The sequence below is a fragment of the Scomber japonicus genome, chromosome 5, assembly GCF_027409825.1.
Source record: "Scomber japonicus isolate fScoJap1 chromosome 5, fScoJap1.pri, whole genome shotgun sequence".
NCBI lineage: Eukaryota > Metazoa > Chordata > Actinopteri > Scombriformes > Scombridae > Scomber > Scomber japonicus.
The window spans coordinates 17166303-17183598 of record NC_070582.1 but is presented as its reverse complement, the minus strand read 5'-3'; the positions used below and the strand labels follow the sequence as shown (position 1 = coordinate 17183598).

The window sequence follows — 17296 nt, the reverse complement described above, 5'->3', positions numbered from 1 at the left end:
TATTATACAAAGAACAGGGAAGAAAATCATCAAATTGCATCAAATTGCATTAACCAGCCAAGTGGAGCCATTTGTTGATGGAATGTTAAATCTAGTGAAAATAAGATTAATGAGTAGCTAGCAGCACCCTGGCCCGCAGCTTGAAGTGCTGCCTGGGAACATTCATTGTTAGAACTGCTATTCTCTATCTGTCTTCATCTCTCCTCCCCTAAGGTCCTCAATTGAGCCAGAATTGACGGCAAAAGAGCCCAGCCTGGCTGGATTCAAAGAGTTCAGTTTAAGGCAATGGTGATGGCACAAATAAAGGGGTCATAATTTTCCCTGCTTGCTTGGCTACTTACTTTTTTCAATAAAAATTACAGTCAGCAATCCATGTATGTTTATTTTATTTAACCCACTCCGGCAAATTGAAAAAAAGTGGATTATTTAACTATATGAGACTTCATAAGCTCTTAAGACTTGCTCTCTGTGTAGAACACACTTTTCTCACCTGTATAATGTTCATTGCCCTGTGCAGCACATGTCAGCAGCTGAGCCATAGAGGAGCCCACAGCCTTAGATGTACTTCCCAAATCCTGAGCACACTTCTCCAGCTGTGTGAGCAGCAGAACACACACATTTCAATTTCAATTAAAGCTGTGAGCAATAACTTTGTCATTTAAACACTTGGAGATCTACAGTATGATATTTCAATTCAGCTTGACAGTAGATATTCTTATGTACTGACCGTTTCCCCAGGAAGAGGTTTGAGTTGGTTGTCAATGACAGACATCTTGGCATCCTGAAGTTCACTCTTAAGTGTCTGTACTGTTTTGAGGGCTGAGTCAATTTCTAGAGGACCACATGCTTCATGGGCCTTCAAACAACACACAGACAAGACATAAATGTTACTAAAATGCATCCCATCCATTATGGTGAGCACACAGGATAACATCCTATATGCTGGGCCTACTATCTCTAAATGAGATCAAAGAGTTAGGCTTACCCAAGTGAAGCCTTGCAATAATAGAACATTTCACAAGAGATAGCAACAAATTTCCTGCACCGGTGAGATGAATCTTGTTATCTCTTGTGTATTGTGTTGTGTATTGATACCTTCTGGGTGGCAGTCCTGAGCTCTGCCAGGCAGGTAGCCAGGTTCTTGGCACACTGGCCCAATTGCATAGCAGCAGCCTGATCAGTCACCGTCGGAACTGCTGACTTTGCAGAGGTCACCATCTTACTTCCAGGCTGAAGGATAGTGACAGTACAACAACAACAACAGCAAATTCATCAGCACTAAAGGAGCAGTTTTTTTTCTGTGTGTCTGATGACTGAGAGTTTGATAGTTCTAACCTGTAAGAAGCTCTGGCTGGCCATGATGAGGGCAAGCTGGGCACCCAGCTCCTCAGGTTGGGCCTGACTGCTCCTCATGCCCTGCACCAACTGAGGAATGCTATCTGCTACTGCCTGCATTTGCACACAGAGGATGTTTAATATCTGCAGAATCATAACTGAAAGAGAAGCCTGACAAAGCTACTAAGGATCTTATATGACAACATACAGGCTATTGTAAGGATTGAGGTTTTCTGTGTAATATTTCAAAGTATGCTTTCACACAACAGTAAAATAATAGACGAAAAAGAATACATGACCATACCTTGCAGCTGTGTACTAGCTGTTGGTGTGAGACTGTATTTTTGTTGGAAGCAGCAGCATTTTGGGCAGCTGCGATGGTCTGAGTAGCAGCAGCCGCCGCCTGCTTAGCAGCTATCTGCTCAGGAGATGCAAATAGAAATCATTTAGGCTCAAGTAAAACAGAGTGACACCTGCTTAAGATTAACATCTGCTTTTGCTCTGTACAGTACTATGCTGCCATGTTCTGTTTTCAGACAATTGTTCTAATTAAACTAAAAGGGGTCACAAACCAAAATGTTTTGTGAGAAGTGGGATTGCACTGTTCAATCTTTATTTCATAAGACCGTCAGCATGGCTTTCCCACTGCTATGTTTCCAAAAGTAAAGCACTAAAAATATACTGCTCAAGTTACAGTATTGCATAGACACAAGACTAGCTTTGAAGCAAAGACAAGATTGAAAACAGAAGAGAAGACATTCCTTGTTGAATGGATGAGGAGGCAAGGATGAAAAGAGAAACCCGGAATACATGATATTGTTATTCTGAGAGAAAAAAAACAGACTGCATGCAGAGTTGACATGAGAGGTAGAAGAGGCATTCTCTATATTTCATACTGTATATGGAGTATTGTATTTACTTCTAAAGGAAAGCATGTACACATCTGTACTGCGACTGAAGGGGGGACCCAGGTGAACAGGTCAGGAGACAACAAATAAAATTAAGGGAGTCTTCGGTGGCCTAAATTAGTCTGTGATCATTTTGTTGACATGCACACTTGCAGATCTATAACCATTAGCACCATTACTGTGACCATCTGATGTAAGGAGTCAGCCGGAGATATAAGCCTGATAGCTGGTTGATCCCAGCCCTGGGTAATGCATAGTTTATGTGCTTGGGAAATTGAACATTGGGTGCTTTGGAGCAGAAAGGGGCCAGTCATTAGAGGCAAACTGATACTAGGGGCTAAACACAGATCTTTACACTCAGATAGCACATTCACAGCACTAATGGGATTTATAGCTCACTGCTATGGGAAAGATAAATAACACAGACAAATATACTAAATGGGCCATATTTGTACAAATGACTGCTGAGGCATTTCATGATTTGCATCCAGGTATGTATTTCCTTTAGCTGAATGTCTAAACTAACCATTTATTTCTACAACATGTATACTATGCTTATACTACAGGAAAGGCAGAATGTTGGAAAGTTATGTTTGTGTGACATCTTGCACCACGGGAGGATTTTGTTTATGTGAAGCACACTGAGTTGCCATTGTGTATGAAATGCGCTATATAAATAAAGCTGCCTTGCCTTGCCTTGCCTTGCCTTGCCTTGATCAAGGTCAGACCACTACACAAAGACGAAAACATGTTGACCTTTATGACTCACCTCCAGCCTGTTGACCAATTTCTTCTTTATTGCGTTCTGAGCTGCAGCATTAGTGGCTACACGTAGCCCCTCAGCTGCTTCTCTGAGCCTCTGCTGCTGGTCCTCATTCTCTGGGTAGGCAGCCGCCCCCTGAGGGTGCACACACACATAAACACACACACAATATCAAACATGCAGGCACAGATGTGCACATACAGACACATGTAATCATGACGCACATATACAGTATATAACAATAGCAATCAGACCTCTGTGATGAACGTCAAACCACTCTAGTTATACACGTTGTACAATAGATGGTGGGAGGCATTTAGCTCTGTCTGCTTTCTGTAAGTTTCCAAGGAAACCGTCAGTGCAAAATTCCCACCTCCTCTTTGATAATGGCAGTGATGTGGTGATTAACGTGTCACAGATCAAAAACATCTAACAAGCTATAAACAGAGTTTCACTTGCCTGGGTGTTTCACACTGATAATATCCTCGACAGTGCCAGGGGCCTATTAAGACCCACTGATGCTGCACCCTTTTATTTCAGATGTGAAATGATGGCGCTGGCTGGCGCAAACAGTAATGCCAAAAAAAAAGTGTATTCTATCAAATTAAATCAGTACAGTAATTTGCTTCAGTTAATTTTTTAACACTGCATTCAACACAACATTACAACATTAGAACAGCATGGCAGTGACGCAGCTGACAGAAGACAAAAAAACTGAATAAAATGCACAATACCAACAGTTATCGATCAAACTGATTGCATGTAATGAGGTTAAACTGATGAGAAATGTAACCACTGCATTAATTTAGAATACTAATTAAGCTATAGCAAAGTAATGTAATTATGATGGAAAACTATTTGATTATGTTCTTAAAGTGAAGAATGTCAGTAGATTACATTACTAGCTACATGTTTAAGCAAAAAATCAATCATATTTATTGCATAACTCTGTGAAAGTAAAGCTGTTGTACTCTTACCTTAGCAGCCTCCACCATACGAGCCGTGGCATCAGCCAGGAGTTTGGCTGCAGCCAGCAGTTTCTTGGAATTGTCAACATCCACTTCTGCCTCTGCATCAGATCTCATGGCATTGACCAAGTCAGAGGTGGCTTGGGCTAGAACCCGTGCCTGACGCACCATCTCACCTATTCACACATACAAAATACAGACAAAGGCAGATGTCACACAAACGTAATTCCACTAGACTCGTGGCACAGAGATGAGGCCACGTTACAGGTGGAATTTAGTTTGTGCTGCAGAGCTAATGTCTGTTTGAAGTAAAGATTGTTGTAGATTTGTATCTATTTTGATAAAGAGGAGCTTTTTGAAAGAGACGGCTATGTTTTAGAGTGGTCATCATCCATCTGTGTTTCTTGTGACACAGAAATTTCCTCGACAAACAACTTTCACGACTTTCAGAGTCAGATTTGTGTCAGTGATGGATTAGCGTGGCCACATTTTGACATGCATATTTTAACTGCTGACAGCCCCCGATTAGTACTGATGTGAATAAGGGTGGGTGATATGGATAAAATATTTTTATCAAAGTATACCTATCAATATATGCTGTGATGTAGTACATTTCTCTAATACTCAACCAAGAAATTGTAGATAAAATAAGCACATTGTAATTTTGTTTATGGGTAATCCTGTTAGTTTTCTAGTTCTAGTCTAATGCCTGACAAATCAACACACTTCATTACAAACAATCCTGTAAATCCAATACAGAGGGGAAGCAGTCCTGTTCACTGATTTGAAAAATTGGACTAACACAAACATAGATATTAAAGGTAAGATTATGTCAGTAGAAACTGCCTGATAAAATCATGATTATCATCTCTAATTGAATATCATCATCCAACCCTGGTGCACCAGTAGGAAAAGTCGGTTAATGTCCTCAACTTATGAAGTCACATCATTATTTTCACGTTCATGCGCTCATATAGCTGAAGGTTTCTAGTGAGTCATCCTTGCTCACACAAACGAAAGTCTTTGGAATACATGTAACATCTCCCCACACACCTGCTATAAAAAGCTGTTTCCAAAACACCCACCTCCAGCTGGAAATAACTTACCCAGAGAAGTCTATGAACGACAAGACATTCAGGTGCTTTACAACCTACATCTTATGGCCTTGGGAACCAACCAATACTCTATCTGTAGAATGAACTTTAATCACTGGATGCTGATCTACGGCTACAGATTTTCTTTTTTTGTGTTGATTTATAGAAGAAAAAAAAGTTTGTCTTTCCAAATATGCCCATGTCATGTGTTTCCTTTTAAAATTCAAAGCCTCCCTGATGCTGATTAAGACCAGATTGGGAACTCTGTAGTGGTTTTGGATGTCATGTTTCCTACAAACCCTTGAGAATTGGCCAGGTTTGGGAATTCTTCAACCTAATGGCTTGAACCATAACAAATAGCCTGAATGTTTCAACAAGGTTTTCAAAGATCACTTAACATGGACACAAACATAGACAATATCTTAAGGCCCTCAGCGCAGACAAAACACACTAGAACAAGTCCAGTGATAGCAGGTATTCATAACAGATTATTTTTACAGTTTAGTCCTAGTGGTCAGTAAACCAATTTGGACAAACATTCTAAAGATACCAAACAACTTTAATTGAAATAATTTTTAATTAGACTTCACCCAATCCTTCTTTAGCCTTAACTGCTTCTTTATACTCACCAGCATCACCCATGGAAGTGAAAATGTTCTCCGTCACGTTCATGATTGTATCTGTGGCCTGGTCATAACGTCCAATGGGCTCTCCACAGCTGGCATAGTGGCGAACATGCTGCAGCAGGTCGCTGAGGGCCTGGCTCACCACGCCAGCTGCTGCCCCGACTTGCTTCAGCAGCTCACCATCGTCGCTGGCCGAGCGGCAAGCTTTGACGCAGGTTTCCACCGACCGGTCCACCAGCTTCCCAGCCTCGACAAGCTGCTCCTGACACACTGGAGAGCTAATAGTTGGGCTCACCACCTGCAAGTAATTGGCAGAAACTCAGATGAATCATAAGACTTCAAGACTATTTGACTACAACTACAGTTACACTTTTTTGTGACTATACAACTGTTAGTCATTAGTTAATAATAATAATAATAAAACATTATTTCATTCAAGATATGACACTAATAAACTATCAAAATGTTTTTGAATAAACAGGGTCAATATTTCACATTTCCATAGCATACTGCATCCAGTGTAATACACTTTGCTTGGATGATTTCATGCCTGGTGGTATGTCCTCTACCTGCTTGGCTGCTGAGATGAACAAGTTTTAGATCAGTACCTTGGTGCAGGCTACCAGCTGTGAGGTGGACAGGGCACACTGAGTGGCAGCTGCGATCACCCGGTTCTGCAATATGGTGTCCTCAGCCACCTGGGCCACATTCTTGGCCTTCAGGACTAACATAGCAGCTGCATTGGCCACTGCTTTGGCCAGATTCATCAGGGTGTCCTGCAACATATTAATCAATGTCCTTCACTGAAACACACCACAGCTGCGCACATGTGACTGTAGGGAGCAGGAGAGTAAATGTTTTCAACTCATTCATTTGATATACTGGACATCTAATGCATTAGGAACAACCGTAGTACAACAGTATAAATACCTCAAGCAAGAGGCAGATGGTGAATATGAAGTTAAGAGCGTTAAGAAATAAATTATATCTGTGTTATTATGTTGCAATAGTGTTACAAATTACACTGATCTGCATGCAGGAGAGCACTTTTGGCTCTAGGTCCATGAGACTGAGAGTGTGGATGATATATCCGCCCTCCTCTCCACTCTCACTTAAGAGACAAGCAAGATGGTACCAAGGATGTAAGAGGACATCAAGGAAATAAAAAGATGTATATGTGGCATGTAAATTAATTCATTGGATAAGAAGAAAAAAGGGTAGATAGTGAAGGTTACAGATAAGGTTGTGTAAATGAATGTCTGGACACTATGTCATAAAATCCATATAAAGTAACATTCTAATAATAAAAGCTGAGGCCATTACATAACTATGTATTGACATTTTTAGAGGATGGCTAAGAAAATGTGTATCTTCCTGTTTGGCCGGCAGTGTCATAGGAACAGTGAGTGGGTGGTGTCCAACCTGGAACTTCTCATCGGTCTCGCCCTCCCCCATGTGACGGAGCAGATCCCCACTGGCTTGCCCTATGCTTCCTGCCGCAGTCAGCACCGTCTGTCTGGGCTGTATGGAGATGACATCACCACATTCATTACAATGTCCTGGCCTGTTCTCACAGAGACCTCCATGATTTATCTAAAACAGACTTCTGGATCAAAAATCATCCCAGAAAACAACTTCTGTAATACAGCTTCACTGGGATAACCATACAAAGATAAACATGGAAGTTCAATACTGCATGTGTTTTTGTGGCTACTGGGATTACCATGGATAATCAGTTGGCGTCTCACCTCAGCGGCTGCAGGCTCCACAGATCTGAGCAGATCTGACACAGCTCCTGCCAACATCCTGGCAGCACCCATAAGCTTGTGTCCACTGCCCACCTCATCGTCCATTAATGCAGCAAGCAGCTTGACACCCTTGGACATTTCAGTGAGGTTTGAGGAGATGGTGGTGATGGCACAGCCTACCGCCGTGTAGTCGGTTTCTGTGGGCTCACCTGCGGAGGATGGTTTGCTATCATTACAAAGTGCATCTCTACTCTGCATCTTAATTTGTTATGCTGCTGTCACATTGATTCAGCAGGGGCAGCTTGTGTGTCATATGTTGTAACACACACATCAGTGTCATAATTAGATCCTATTTGAAATGGTTGCACAGAGATAAGCATGTTGATGGAGCAACTGGCCATGAGGAGGAAAAACTTTGTATTGGAGTGAAAGTGTAACCAAACAGATGGCGAGGTGAGATTAAAACCCTGCAAAAGGCAGGCAGGAACTTGGCTGGAATTGTGCCAAACAGCATGGAGAGCAAAGAGAGGCACTGCCAGTAACAACAAGAGTGATTTTTCAGTAGCAATATTTATCAGAGAAATGAGAATTGCTCCCTTGTTTGAAAGAAACTACAACAATGTAAAGATAAACAATATTTCAGAACAATTTCCTTTCGAGATTTGTACATCACAGACTTCATAAACCTCAAATTCTAGTGCAGAAGTAAAGTTAAACTGAAAATGATGTTTTGTACTCTCCTGGGCACTCACCTGCAGTGAGATTGACCACAGATGCTGTTCCAGCGGTGATGGCATCAACTTGAGAGTGGATTTCATGTTTGGATTCGTCTACTTTGTTCTGAACCCAAACCCTGGATGCCTTTCGGTGGAGGAGGAAAAGGAGAGCTATTGGCTTTCATCACAGAGGGTGATTCTCAGGTCATACAAACTTTCTTGTGCAGGATTAAAGGACTAGGGCTGTACAACACCTACGGATTTGGAAACACTCAAGCATTAAATACAGCCTTTATATTTACAGTCAGTTCTATAACCTAATTATATTTGAGAGAAAAAATGAACTTTGGTGTGATGAGAACGCTTGATTCTCTCTAAGCTGTCTCTGCTTTGCAAAATCAGAGGCTGTACTATCAGAAAGCACACCTTCCTAAGTGTCAGAAAAATGGAACATGAGCAGTTGCTGTAAATGAATGGGTGTGGAGGGGGAAGAGGAGAGGAGACGCACCAAGTCATGGCCGAGTGGAGGCAGATTATCTACATGTCCCAGGTCAGCCTGGGCCTGCTGCACAGCCTGCATACTGCTGTTGATGGTCCCCATCAGGGCCTGCTGGGCTAGACTCTGAAAACAACAAACACCAGAGAGATGCTGTGCAAATGACTGAACAAAAGCAATCTAAATACAGTACGTATTGTATGTGAATGCAAAATAGTGATATGTATGCAATCTTTTGTGTATAAACCACAGAAAACAGATGGGATTATAGTATCACTCTACTTTGGGCTCCCTTTCTCTCTTACAGCTCTCTTTATTTTGTTCATTGTGGTTCATTGTCGACAGCAGGGATCACAAACAATTTTCCACATACAAGTGAGAAAAATGTACCTCAAAACTGCGCTCTGTGATATTTCAAAAATCAGAGCGTTGAGCACAGCAGCGGTGCTTCATTGTTTTCTCATCCCCTCGTGTTTTATTTTATTTTTGTATTTGAAATTGCACAGATTGTCTGGTTGGATGCTGCAATTTTATATTAAAATGCAGCATAGAACATTTGTCTGAGATACCATGTTTGCTGTTGGTTTGCTTGCAACTGAAAATGCTTGTACTCACCAGTGGGGGCATGTGTCCTCTGTGCATCTGTCCTGTGGTGATTTGCTGCTGGGCAGAGGGCATCGTACCCATATTGAAGGTGTCAGGGCCACCGATGGACCCTGAGCGAATGATACCTGGAAGTGCTACTGACCCATGCTCCACGCGACCCACTCTGTTGAACTGCTGCTGCAGGATTGTTGACCTATAACAGAAGAAAAGGGTATGGGAAATGAATGAGAGAACAGTATATGTGCATGTGTATTCATGCACAGGCTGCATGGAAGGACTGAATCTGCTACCTTCTGGTTGAAGTGTCCAGTCTTTAAAAGCCAAACGAAGGGAGCTAAATCAAATCAGGAGATCTGAACATATCCTATGTTTGGATAATTGTCTGGATGTCTAGACAGCTCTGCAAACTGATTTATAGAAGTGTGTTAGAGATGACAATTTTCTTTTGTATTACTTGTGAGTGCATGTCTAAATTATGATGGCTTTTCCAGATGATAATGCCACTAATTTAGATGGCGAAAATTACAAAATTGTAATTAAAAAAATTATCGAGCTAACAAATGTTCACAAAGGGAGTAGGCAATGTCAGGGAGAAAAACAAAAATTGTACAGAAAACTGTCTGTTTTCCTGCCCAGCTCAACAGATCCCCCTGACTGCATTGGTTAATTATGGCTTGTTTTGAGAGGCAGCAATTATGTTTTTGTGTTGAGAACCACAACATGAGTCAATTGGTCCGTAAGCAGCGGGAATATGATGCCCCATTCTGCCAGAGAGTGGTTTCACTAAGAGCCATGTGGATTTTCAGTGACAACACATTTCTAAGCTCTGTGTGATAGAGTCCCCCACTCAACAGCAATAACTTAATTTCCATCAGTCCCTAAGCTACATGGGAAAATCAGGAGAGATGGTCACCAACTGGGAGATAAAACATTATGGAACAGAGCAGCTTCCAAAAAATGATAGCCTAACCTGCGTGATATCTTAACTTCCAAATGATGCAGCTTTCTTTCATGAAATAATATCATTTAGTAGCTCTATCCCAAGGTGGGTTTTGTGTCTTCGTTTACAAAAAACAAAAATCATACAAGGAAGCATTTTAACAAATAAGAATGGTGTGAGCTCCAAGTTATTGTGTTTAATTACATTATTCCTCTTAGGGGTTCTATGCTGGGCAGGCTGAAATGTAATTACATGCACAATTACACAGTGAGGTCTAAACTTATGAAGAATAACTAGTGTACTGTTTTCACTGAATCAGAATGGTCAGCACTATCCTACACTTAATAGTGCACAGAGAGCAGAGTAGATAATACATGAGCACTACTCACTTCTTTGGGGAAACCGATTCCTCCAGCATGGTGGACTCCTCATCTCCTTCAAGGCCAAAACGATCCTTACTCTGCTTCTATAGAGAGAAGAGCAACAAACAGTGAAGGCTAAATTTATAAAGAAGTATTTGTATGCTGCACTCATTCAAAATAATTGAATTTTCAATTACTTGCCTTCTTAAGAATGATGTCAATATATCCAGCAATCAGTTGTGATATCTGCTCTCCTTCTGTAGTCTGAACAGAGTAGTAACTCTCCTGATACTCTCCGAAATCCTTTGTAAAGAATTAAGGCAAAGCTGAGATATAGATTCAGGGAAAACCAAGTGTCCTTTAAGTATTCAAACATCTATCTATCATTGAAAACCCTTTCTACACCTGATAAGAGCCATAAAGGCTGATTGAGATGAAAAAAAAGCCTAACTTGGGGTAAAATTATAAATAAACTTGGAAACACCTCTGTCATTTCTACATTTCATGAAAATAAAAATTGACTGGGTCCTATGGTACATCCCATTTCTCCGAAGAGTTGATAAAAAAAGGAGAGGTAGTGGATCTCGAAACTGCTCACTTCAAAGCATTCTACAGAAAACACAAGAGTGAATATTTTTTTAGTTTAAATCAGTGTTGGCAAACATACCTCAGAGTATTTTTTTAACATTTGCATAATATATTAATTTTTAAATGTCGTACTCCTTTCCAATATGGTAAGAAAACAGACAGTACTGTTGCCAACAGCTGGTAAAAAAAATGGAAAAGCTTACAAATTAATAATACACCCAAAGTCTGCAATTCTTCCCAAGGGATCTGTTGTCAACTCAGATAAAATAGCTGGCTAGTATGCTAAAAAAAATCCCTACTGTAGTCTGAGGTCTCAACAGTTTTTAGGATGCTGTTTGTGCTGGAAACTGTAAACTGGAATAAAGACTGAATATGTGACGCAGAGTTGTGTAAATCATACCAAGTACAGAATAACTGCCTATGTACACAGGATCAGGAGTGTATAACATCTGACTCTCTAAGCAATGCTGAGGACTTGATGCATAGAATCACATAGTACCAGAGTGAAGCTCTTGGGAGAGGCAGCCCATCTCTTGACTGTTGTCAGTGGCCACTCCTGCACCACATCCTTCGTCTTCTCATCTACTCGCATCACTGACTCCTTGGTTATCCCCAGGAGCCGCGGGACCAGCTTATTTTTACCCTTCATCTTTTCCTGTCAGATAGGAAAACATCAGACAGCATTTATGTGGGTGCTAAACACCTACACAGATGATTCATTCAAGGCACGGATGCAAAAAATCATTGTGCCATTCTGCTGCTAGTGCTTTTGTAATACACATGCTGTGCCTGTGGCTTGAGGCCCTAAATGGAGGAGGAGAGGGGCAGCTGTGAACTGACCCAGCAGAGTTCAGCCTTGTTTAACTGCTGCTTTATTGAACAGGGTCTCCACAGGCTCTAGTCATTATCAGCACACCAGCATGGTGCTTCCACCGGCTCTTTGCCTGACCAGCTCTAGTGGCCTCCACTCTCTGCCCACTGAAAATCTATTACAGCTCACTTCAGAGGCCGAGCCTACACTCGGCGCCCCTCCAGGGGAGCAGAGGACGCCACAAAAATTAGCAGTTTGTAGAGACGGGGGAGTTAAAAATGTACGTTTCATGTCTCCGGGCTATTGTTTTGTATCACTGGGTCAAAATGGAGAGCTCTGAGAATTACACAAAGTCCAATACGTGGAACAGCTTCTAGGCTCAGGACTCTTAAATACAAGGACAGATAACATTATCCCAGTGATCTTGATAGGGACACACGAAGGTTTATTAAAAACTTCCATTGTTTTGGGTTAAATTACTTGAACGTCATAATTATCCATGTTGAATTCAAGCAGGATGTTAGATTTTCTAATCTTAAGTGGTTGACGGGCTATGATATTATTTTAAATTGTTTAACCTTGGTTAAGGTTTGGGAAAATCTGCTTGTGGAAGAAATCACAACACATCTGCGTGCATGCCTGCAGGCACACACAAGGTTCTTGACTCCCCATATACTGTACAATATTTCCATGTTTGTGAAGAGCTGTGAAAACTCTTGGCAACCTGAAACCTGCAGTGATTAAAGACTGACAGATGAGAAATGAGGGCTTACAATAAACTCTCAGACTTTGCTTCAACAAACAGAGGCTTGTGCTTTTGCCTCTGCTAGCAACAACAGCAGAGTGCAGCTGCAGTGAATTATTTAACAGTCTTGAAATCTCCATCACTACATTTCCTCATCGAACACGGACAGCGCTGGCATATGTAGGTGCACATGTACTCTTGCATACACATATTTGTGCAGAAAGATAATCTGAACCCTGCAGTCTACTTTAACTACAGGGCCAAACATCCCATTTATCATCCATTAAGAGCCCAGCACATAAATGCACTCTTCCTCTTTTGCCGTCTTTCCTGAAATCTTGTATCCAAATGAACTGCTGTCAGAGAGCTTTTACACTACCTGCTGGTGCGACATCACATTCATATCCTGCTCTTCAATTCCACAAGCCAGAGCAAAACAGAATTGCTATTGCCAAAAGTATTTCACAGCACTGAGTGTGCTATTGAAGGGCAAATGTGCAAGCTTCCACTCTGAAGGTCCTAATTTTTTATAATAATGGGCTTTTGGTATTTTCAATTTCAACAAGCGTTCATACCTGTTTAACAGCATAGTGTATTTCAGATCAGGTTTCTGTCACGTCTGTTTGCTACAACCAGGTGTATCATTAAACTGATATTGCTCAGTAATTATTAGGAAATGTTTGGTTCTTATTTTCGTAGCTTTGGCCACCATTTCTATCAGTTATGAGAACATCGTCCTCACCAAGTTTACAGCCAAGATCTTCAAACACTGCAACATTACTACAACCTAGTCAGACAGGCTACAGACATACAAGAAGTCATACAATCAAAAGTTTAGCCAGATTATATAACATTTTATTTGAAGGTTAGACCAAAAGAGAGCCTCCCTGAATTTTCAGTAATAACCCTTTACTGCATTGCATTATTCTGGCTTAGTTATTAAAAGTTAAAGTTGAACCAAGAAGGTCTGTAAATTATGATGGACTTTGACAACAGGCAGTTTGGTTTTACCATTAGCCATTAGCCATTAGCCTTTGTTTTTCTTGCACATAAATTAACCTTGAGGGTTATTTATAACATATGTGATTATCTGAATGCTAGTGTTTTTTGCTGCATATGACACCCCTTTTTTGCTATCTTACTACAGTACATTCCCAAGCACAGAAGTAAACTTGTGTTTCCATAACTGAAAGAGACGATGGTCTAAATTACGAAAAAATAAGACTAGGTCAAAACCTAGTATATGGCTGGACCATGTGCAAAATTGTGGCTAATGTGTCACAGGGAACCCCATTACTGCCTGGTTACCACAGTTACAGTATAATCAGGTTCATTTCAGAGCAGTTGCCCCGCACTAAACTGATAGAACAACCTATGAGTCGCATGTTTTACCTTGTGTTTTAAGACTCATGTTTTAATGCTGTTTTTCATCATTCGTGATGTGAAAACATCAGAGAAATAAAAGTTTGACAGCGCTGTTAGCCAAAGAGTTGATCACACTAGACAGTAGAATAGGAGATGGTAGAGATGCTGGTACGCGTCAATTTAACAGCTGACTTTTGTGGATATAACACCTGAGTTGAGAGCGTGCTTCAGGAAACAGTCACTGTGCACCACACAGCTATCCTCTACTTCCATCATCTCGTGCCAATTCATTTTGACAGAGGGACTCTCCAGCCAAAACAATAGTGAAATCATTAAATGGCTAAAATATATTTTTAATGCATGTATGCAATTAGGTTATTGCAATAAACTGGTGATATTTTTCTTCTTTTTTACTTATTTACCTTTTATATGGGTGTAAATTATCATTGCTTTAGCTCTTACCTTCACCAGGAAGAAGGACACTCCATATGTCTGCAAGGACCTGGCGAGCTTCACATACTTCACTTTTGCTTCAATCTCTGTCATCTCTCCACAATTCTTATGATCCTGGACACAAAACAACAATGACATCTCCAGCTCCAGCTCCAGCTCCAGAATGATCATTACATTTTGTTATATACTTGAAGGGCTGTGATCTACAGAACATGGTTTCTATTATGTCAATTTATGCCTCAACAGAGACCAAATGACTATAATTCCCATGAGTCTCAAAGACACTATTTTTTAAATGAAACATTTCAGCCATGTAATGTACATACTTGGAATATTTTCTTCTCAGACCCTCGCTGCTTGATGTACTCCTTAGGTAGGAACTCCTTCAGGCTATGGAGATAAATTACATTTTTACATGGTTACTCTTTTGAGCTACAGGCATTTCCTTTTCTATTAACATACCTCAGCATATGAGGTCATTCTTGCCCTGCTGCCTACATATCAGACAACAGTGGTAACAGCTGATATCACCCCTGAGCTTTCCAGTTGAGGAAATCCATGAAGTAACAGCCTGTACTGAAGCAGAGGGAGATAACCACTGCACATGCATGACTGTGAAGAACAGCCAACAATTGAAAGCACAACAGAGAGTGATTATAAAAGTTGGAGTTAATGAATCTTTTTGATAAAAAAAGAAAGCTTACTCCAGGAATCCGGGCTTGTGTTTGTGCTCAACGTGGGGTCCAAACTGGATCTGAGCCTGGATCCCTGCAAACTCACAGGCTTTATCAAAGGAGACAGGGTGGGATCCATTCAATATATCGTCCCTAGCCTGTAAGAGAAACAAGTTGGTCAGAATGACTGAAAGGGAGAAACACACAACTAGGAAAAAGAATAGAACTAAAAAGGCAGAATTATCTAAAATGCACCCAACACATCTCTGTAAATGAGCGCTTGATTGCGTGCTTTGATGATGTCTTCTGAGTGAATGACTGTGTATTTCTAGAGCAGGGACATCATAACTGAAACTTATCCACACAGGGGTGCCAAATAAGATTTGTTTGACAATAAAAGCCATTCTGCCGGCTTTCAAATGTAACCGCTTCAACAGTTGGTCATAACAGTCCATTGTGTGTTATTAAAAAAGGCAAACAAATACAGAAATGCATCTCATTCACAATACCCCATCTGCAACACAGACTGGCCTCCAATATGTTGTTAAGAAATCTAATGACTGAATGTATTTTTTTGCTCAGCAGAAAAAAACAAAAAAAAGGCTTGCTTGGTGCTGCTGAGACATTACTTACATTTCAATGCCTTTTCAGCCAGGCTATCTACATTATCTTTATCATTTAGGCAGATGAGACAAGAAAAGCTTTTGTTGACATCTTTCAAATGGTTGTCAGTGTGTGCTGTTTTCTCCAGGGGGCAGTCAGTTCTGCCTCTCACTCTCCCTCTCTGTCATCTCTCACTCTCTTCTCTTTCTAGTTCACTGCTGCAAAATTAATGGCTCCAAAAGCTGAGAGGCCTTGCTGACAGTGAGAAAGGCTCCATCAGTGCTTTTAGCATTAGCATATCAGCACACTGCATGGACTTGACTCATTCTTACGTCCCATTACATCAATGAAAAACTAAGCAGCAGCTTACTGCTGTAATGAGGACAACAATCTCCTCCACTCACAATCAAGTCCTTCCCCCAGTGCAATTCACAGTGGAGTACATAAGCTCTTAGTGAATACAAGAAGACACTCTAAAATTAGCCCTCACACATGCCATTCACTCTGGTGCACTCTGCTCACTAGACTGTAGTAGTAGACTGTAGTATTAGACCAAATCTGGATAGTGTCACATAAATTGAGTCATTAGTGGAGGGTTGAATAACCAGGTTTCTCTATGATGCATATAAACAATATCTTGAATCAAAGCCAGGATAAGACTCTAAACTGGGATACTACTCAATGCTTTGCTATGTGAGTGTTACCTGCAGTGTTTAATAGCAGAGCCACTTAACCCTAAAAACAACCACCTCCATTGAAATCATATAAAACAAATACTGTTCTGAAATATGAGGAAGATGAGGCACTATTTAACTCTGCAAAATGTATGTATATTCAGTTGGTATTATATGCTATATTCATACAGGTACAGTATCTCTTTTAGCCAGATGACTGACATGAGTATAATCCAACTATGTTTGTTAACAGACGAGACAGTGAGACCAAACCCTGATTTTTTCTTAGCAAACATGGCAAGTGATAAAGGCGCTGGTTCTAGGACATTTCAATAGAATTGCATGAGTGGACGGGTAGCACAAGACATCAGAAGCTGTGACACATACAGCCTGAGGCTACAATGAGGTCAACCAGTCCACCATGGCTTGAGCAAAGCACTGAGTATAATACAGCCATAAATATAAATGCTGACATAGGAATACGGAGGGTTCGATCAGGATGCTCGCTAGTAAGTCAGTGCATAAAGGGATACTAAACAGCTTCATGGCCTGCATAGCATAGTTTTATTCTGAAGCCTAATCCTAAATTTTCTGAATAAATATCCTAAAAAAGAAAATAACAGAAAATTGCAAATTACTGAGATTTTTTTTTTATCATCAACTCTTACAGAATTATTGTTGGTACAAACATAATAAATGATGCTACTTTGGATAACATGTTCTGGGTTAATAAAGCAGCGCAAATTCCTCATCTGGCACTGCTTTGGGATATGCCATCTCCTGGTACAAGTAGTGTATAAGTGAGCATAAATGGAAGCAAT

General features: G+C 40.7%; 1 protein-coding gene across 1 annotated transcript in view; it reads right to left on the bottom strand.

Moving 5' to 3' along the window:
- Positions 1-17296, bottom strand: part of tln2b (talin 2b) — a 48357-nt gene that overhangs the window by 26382 nt on the left and 4679 nt on the right. The window contains exons 6-25 of the mRNA XM_053318552.1: positions 15229-15356; positions 14851-14914; positions 14534-14638; positions 11650-11805; positions 10764-10865; positions 10590-10666; positions 9270-9453; positions 8667-8780; positions 8195-8303; positions 7443-7651; positions 7117-7215; positions 6303-6470; positions 5698-5992; positions 3984-4150; positions 3013-3141; positions 1640-1753; positions 1336-1449; positions 1096-1230; positions 728-856; positions 491-593 (exon numbers count right to left, since the gene is read on the bottom strand). Coding sequence (XP_053174527.1) covers positions 491-593; positions 728-856; positions 1096-1230; positions 1336-1449; positions 1640-1753; positions 3013-3141; positions 3984-4150; positions 5698-5992; positions 6303-6470; positions 7117-7215; positions 7443-7651; positions 8195-8303; positions 8667-8780; positions 9270-9453; positions 10590-10666; positions 10764-10865; positions 11650-11805; positions 14534-14638; positions 14851-14914; positions 15229-15356 — 2701 coding nt within the window. The remainder of the gene's footprint in view (positions 1-490; positions 594-727; positions 857-1095; positions 1231-1335; positions 1450-1639; positions 1754-3012; positions 3142-3983; positions 4151-5697; positions 5993-6302; positions 6471-7116; positions 7216-7442; positions 7652-8194; positions 8304-8666; positions 8781-9269; positions 9454-10589; positions 10667-10763; positions 10866-11649; positions 11806-14533; positions 14639-14850; positions 14915-15228; positions 15357-17296) is intronic.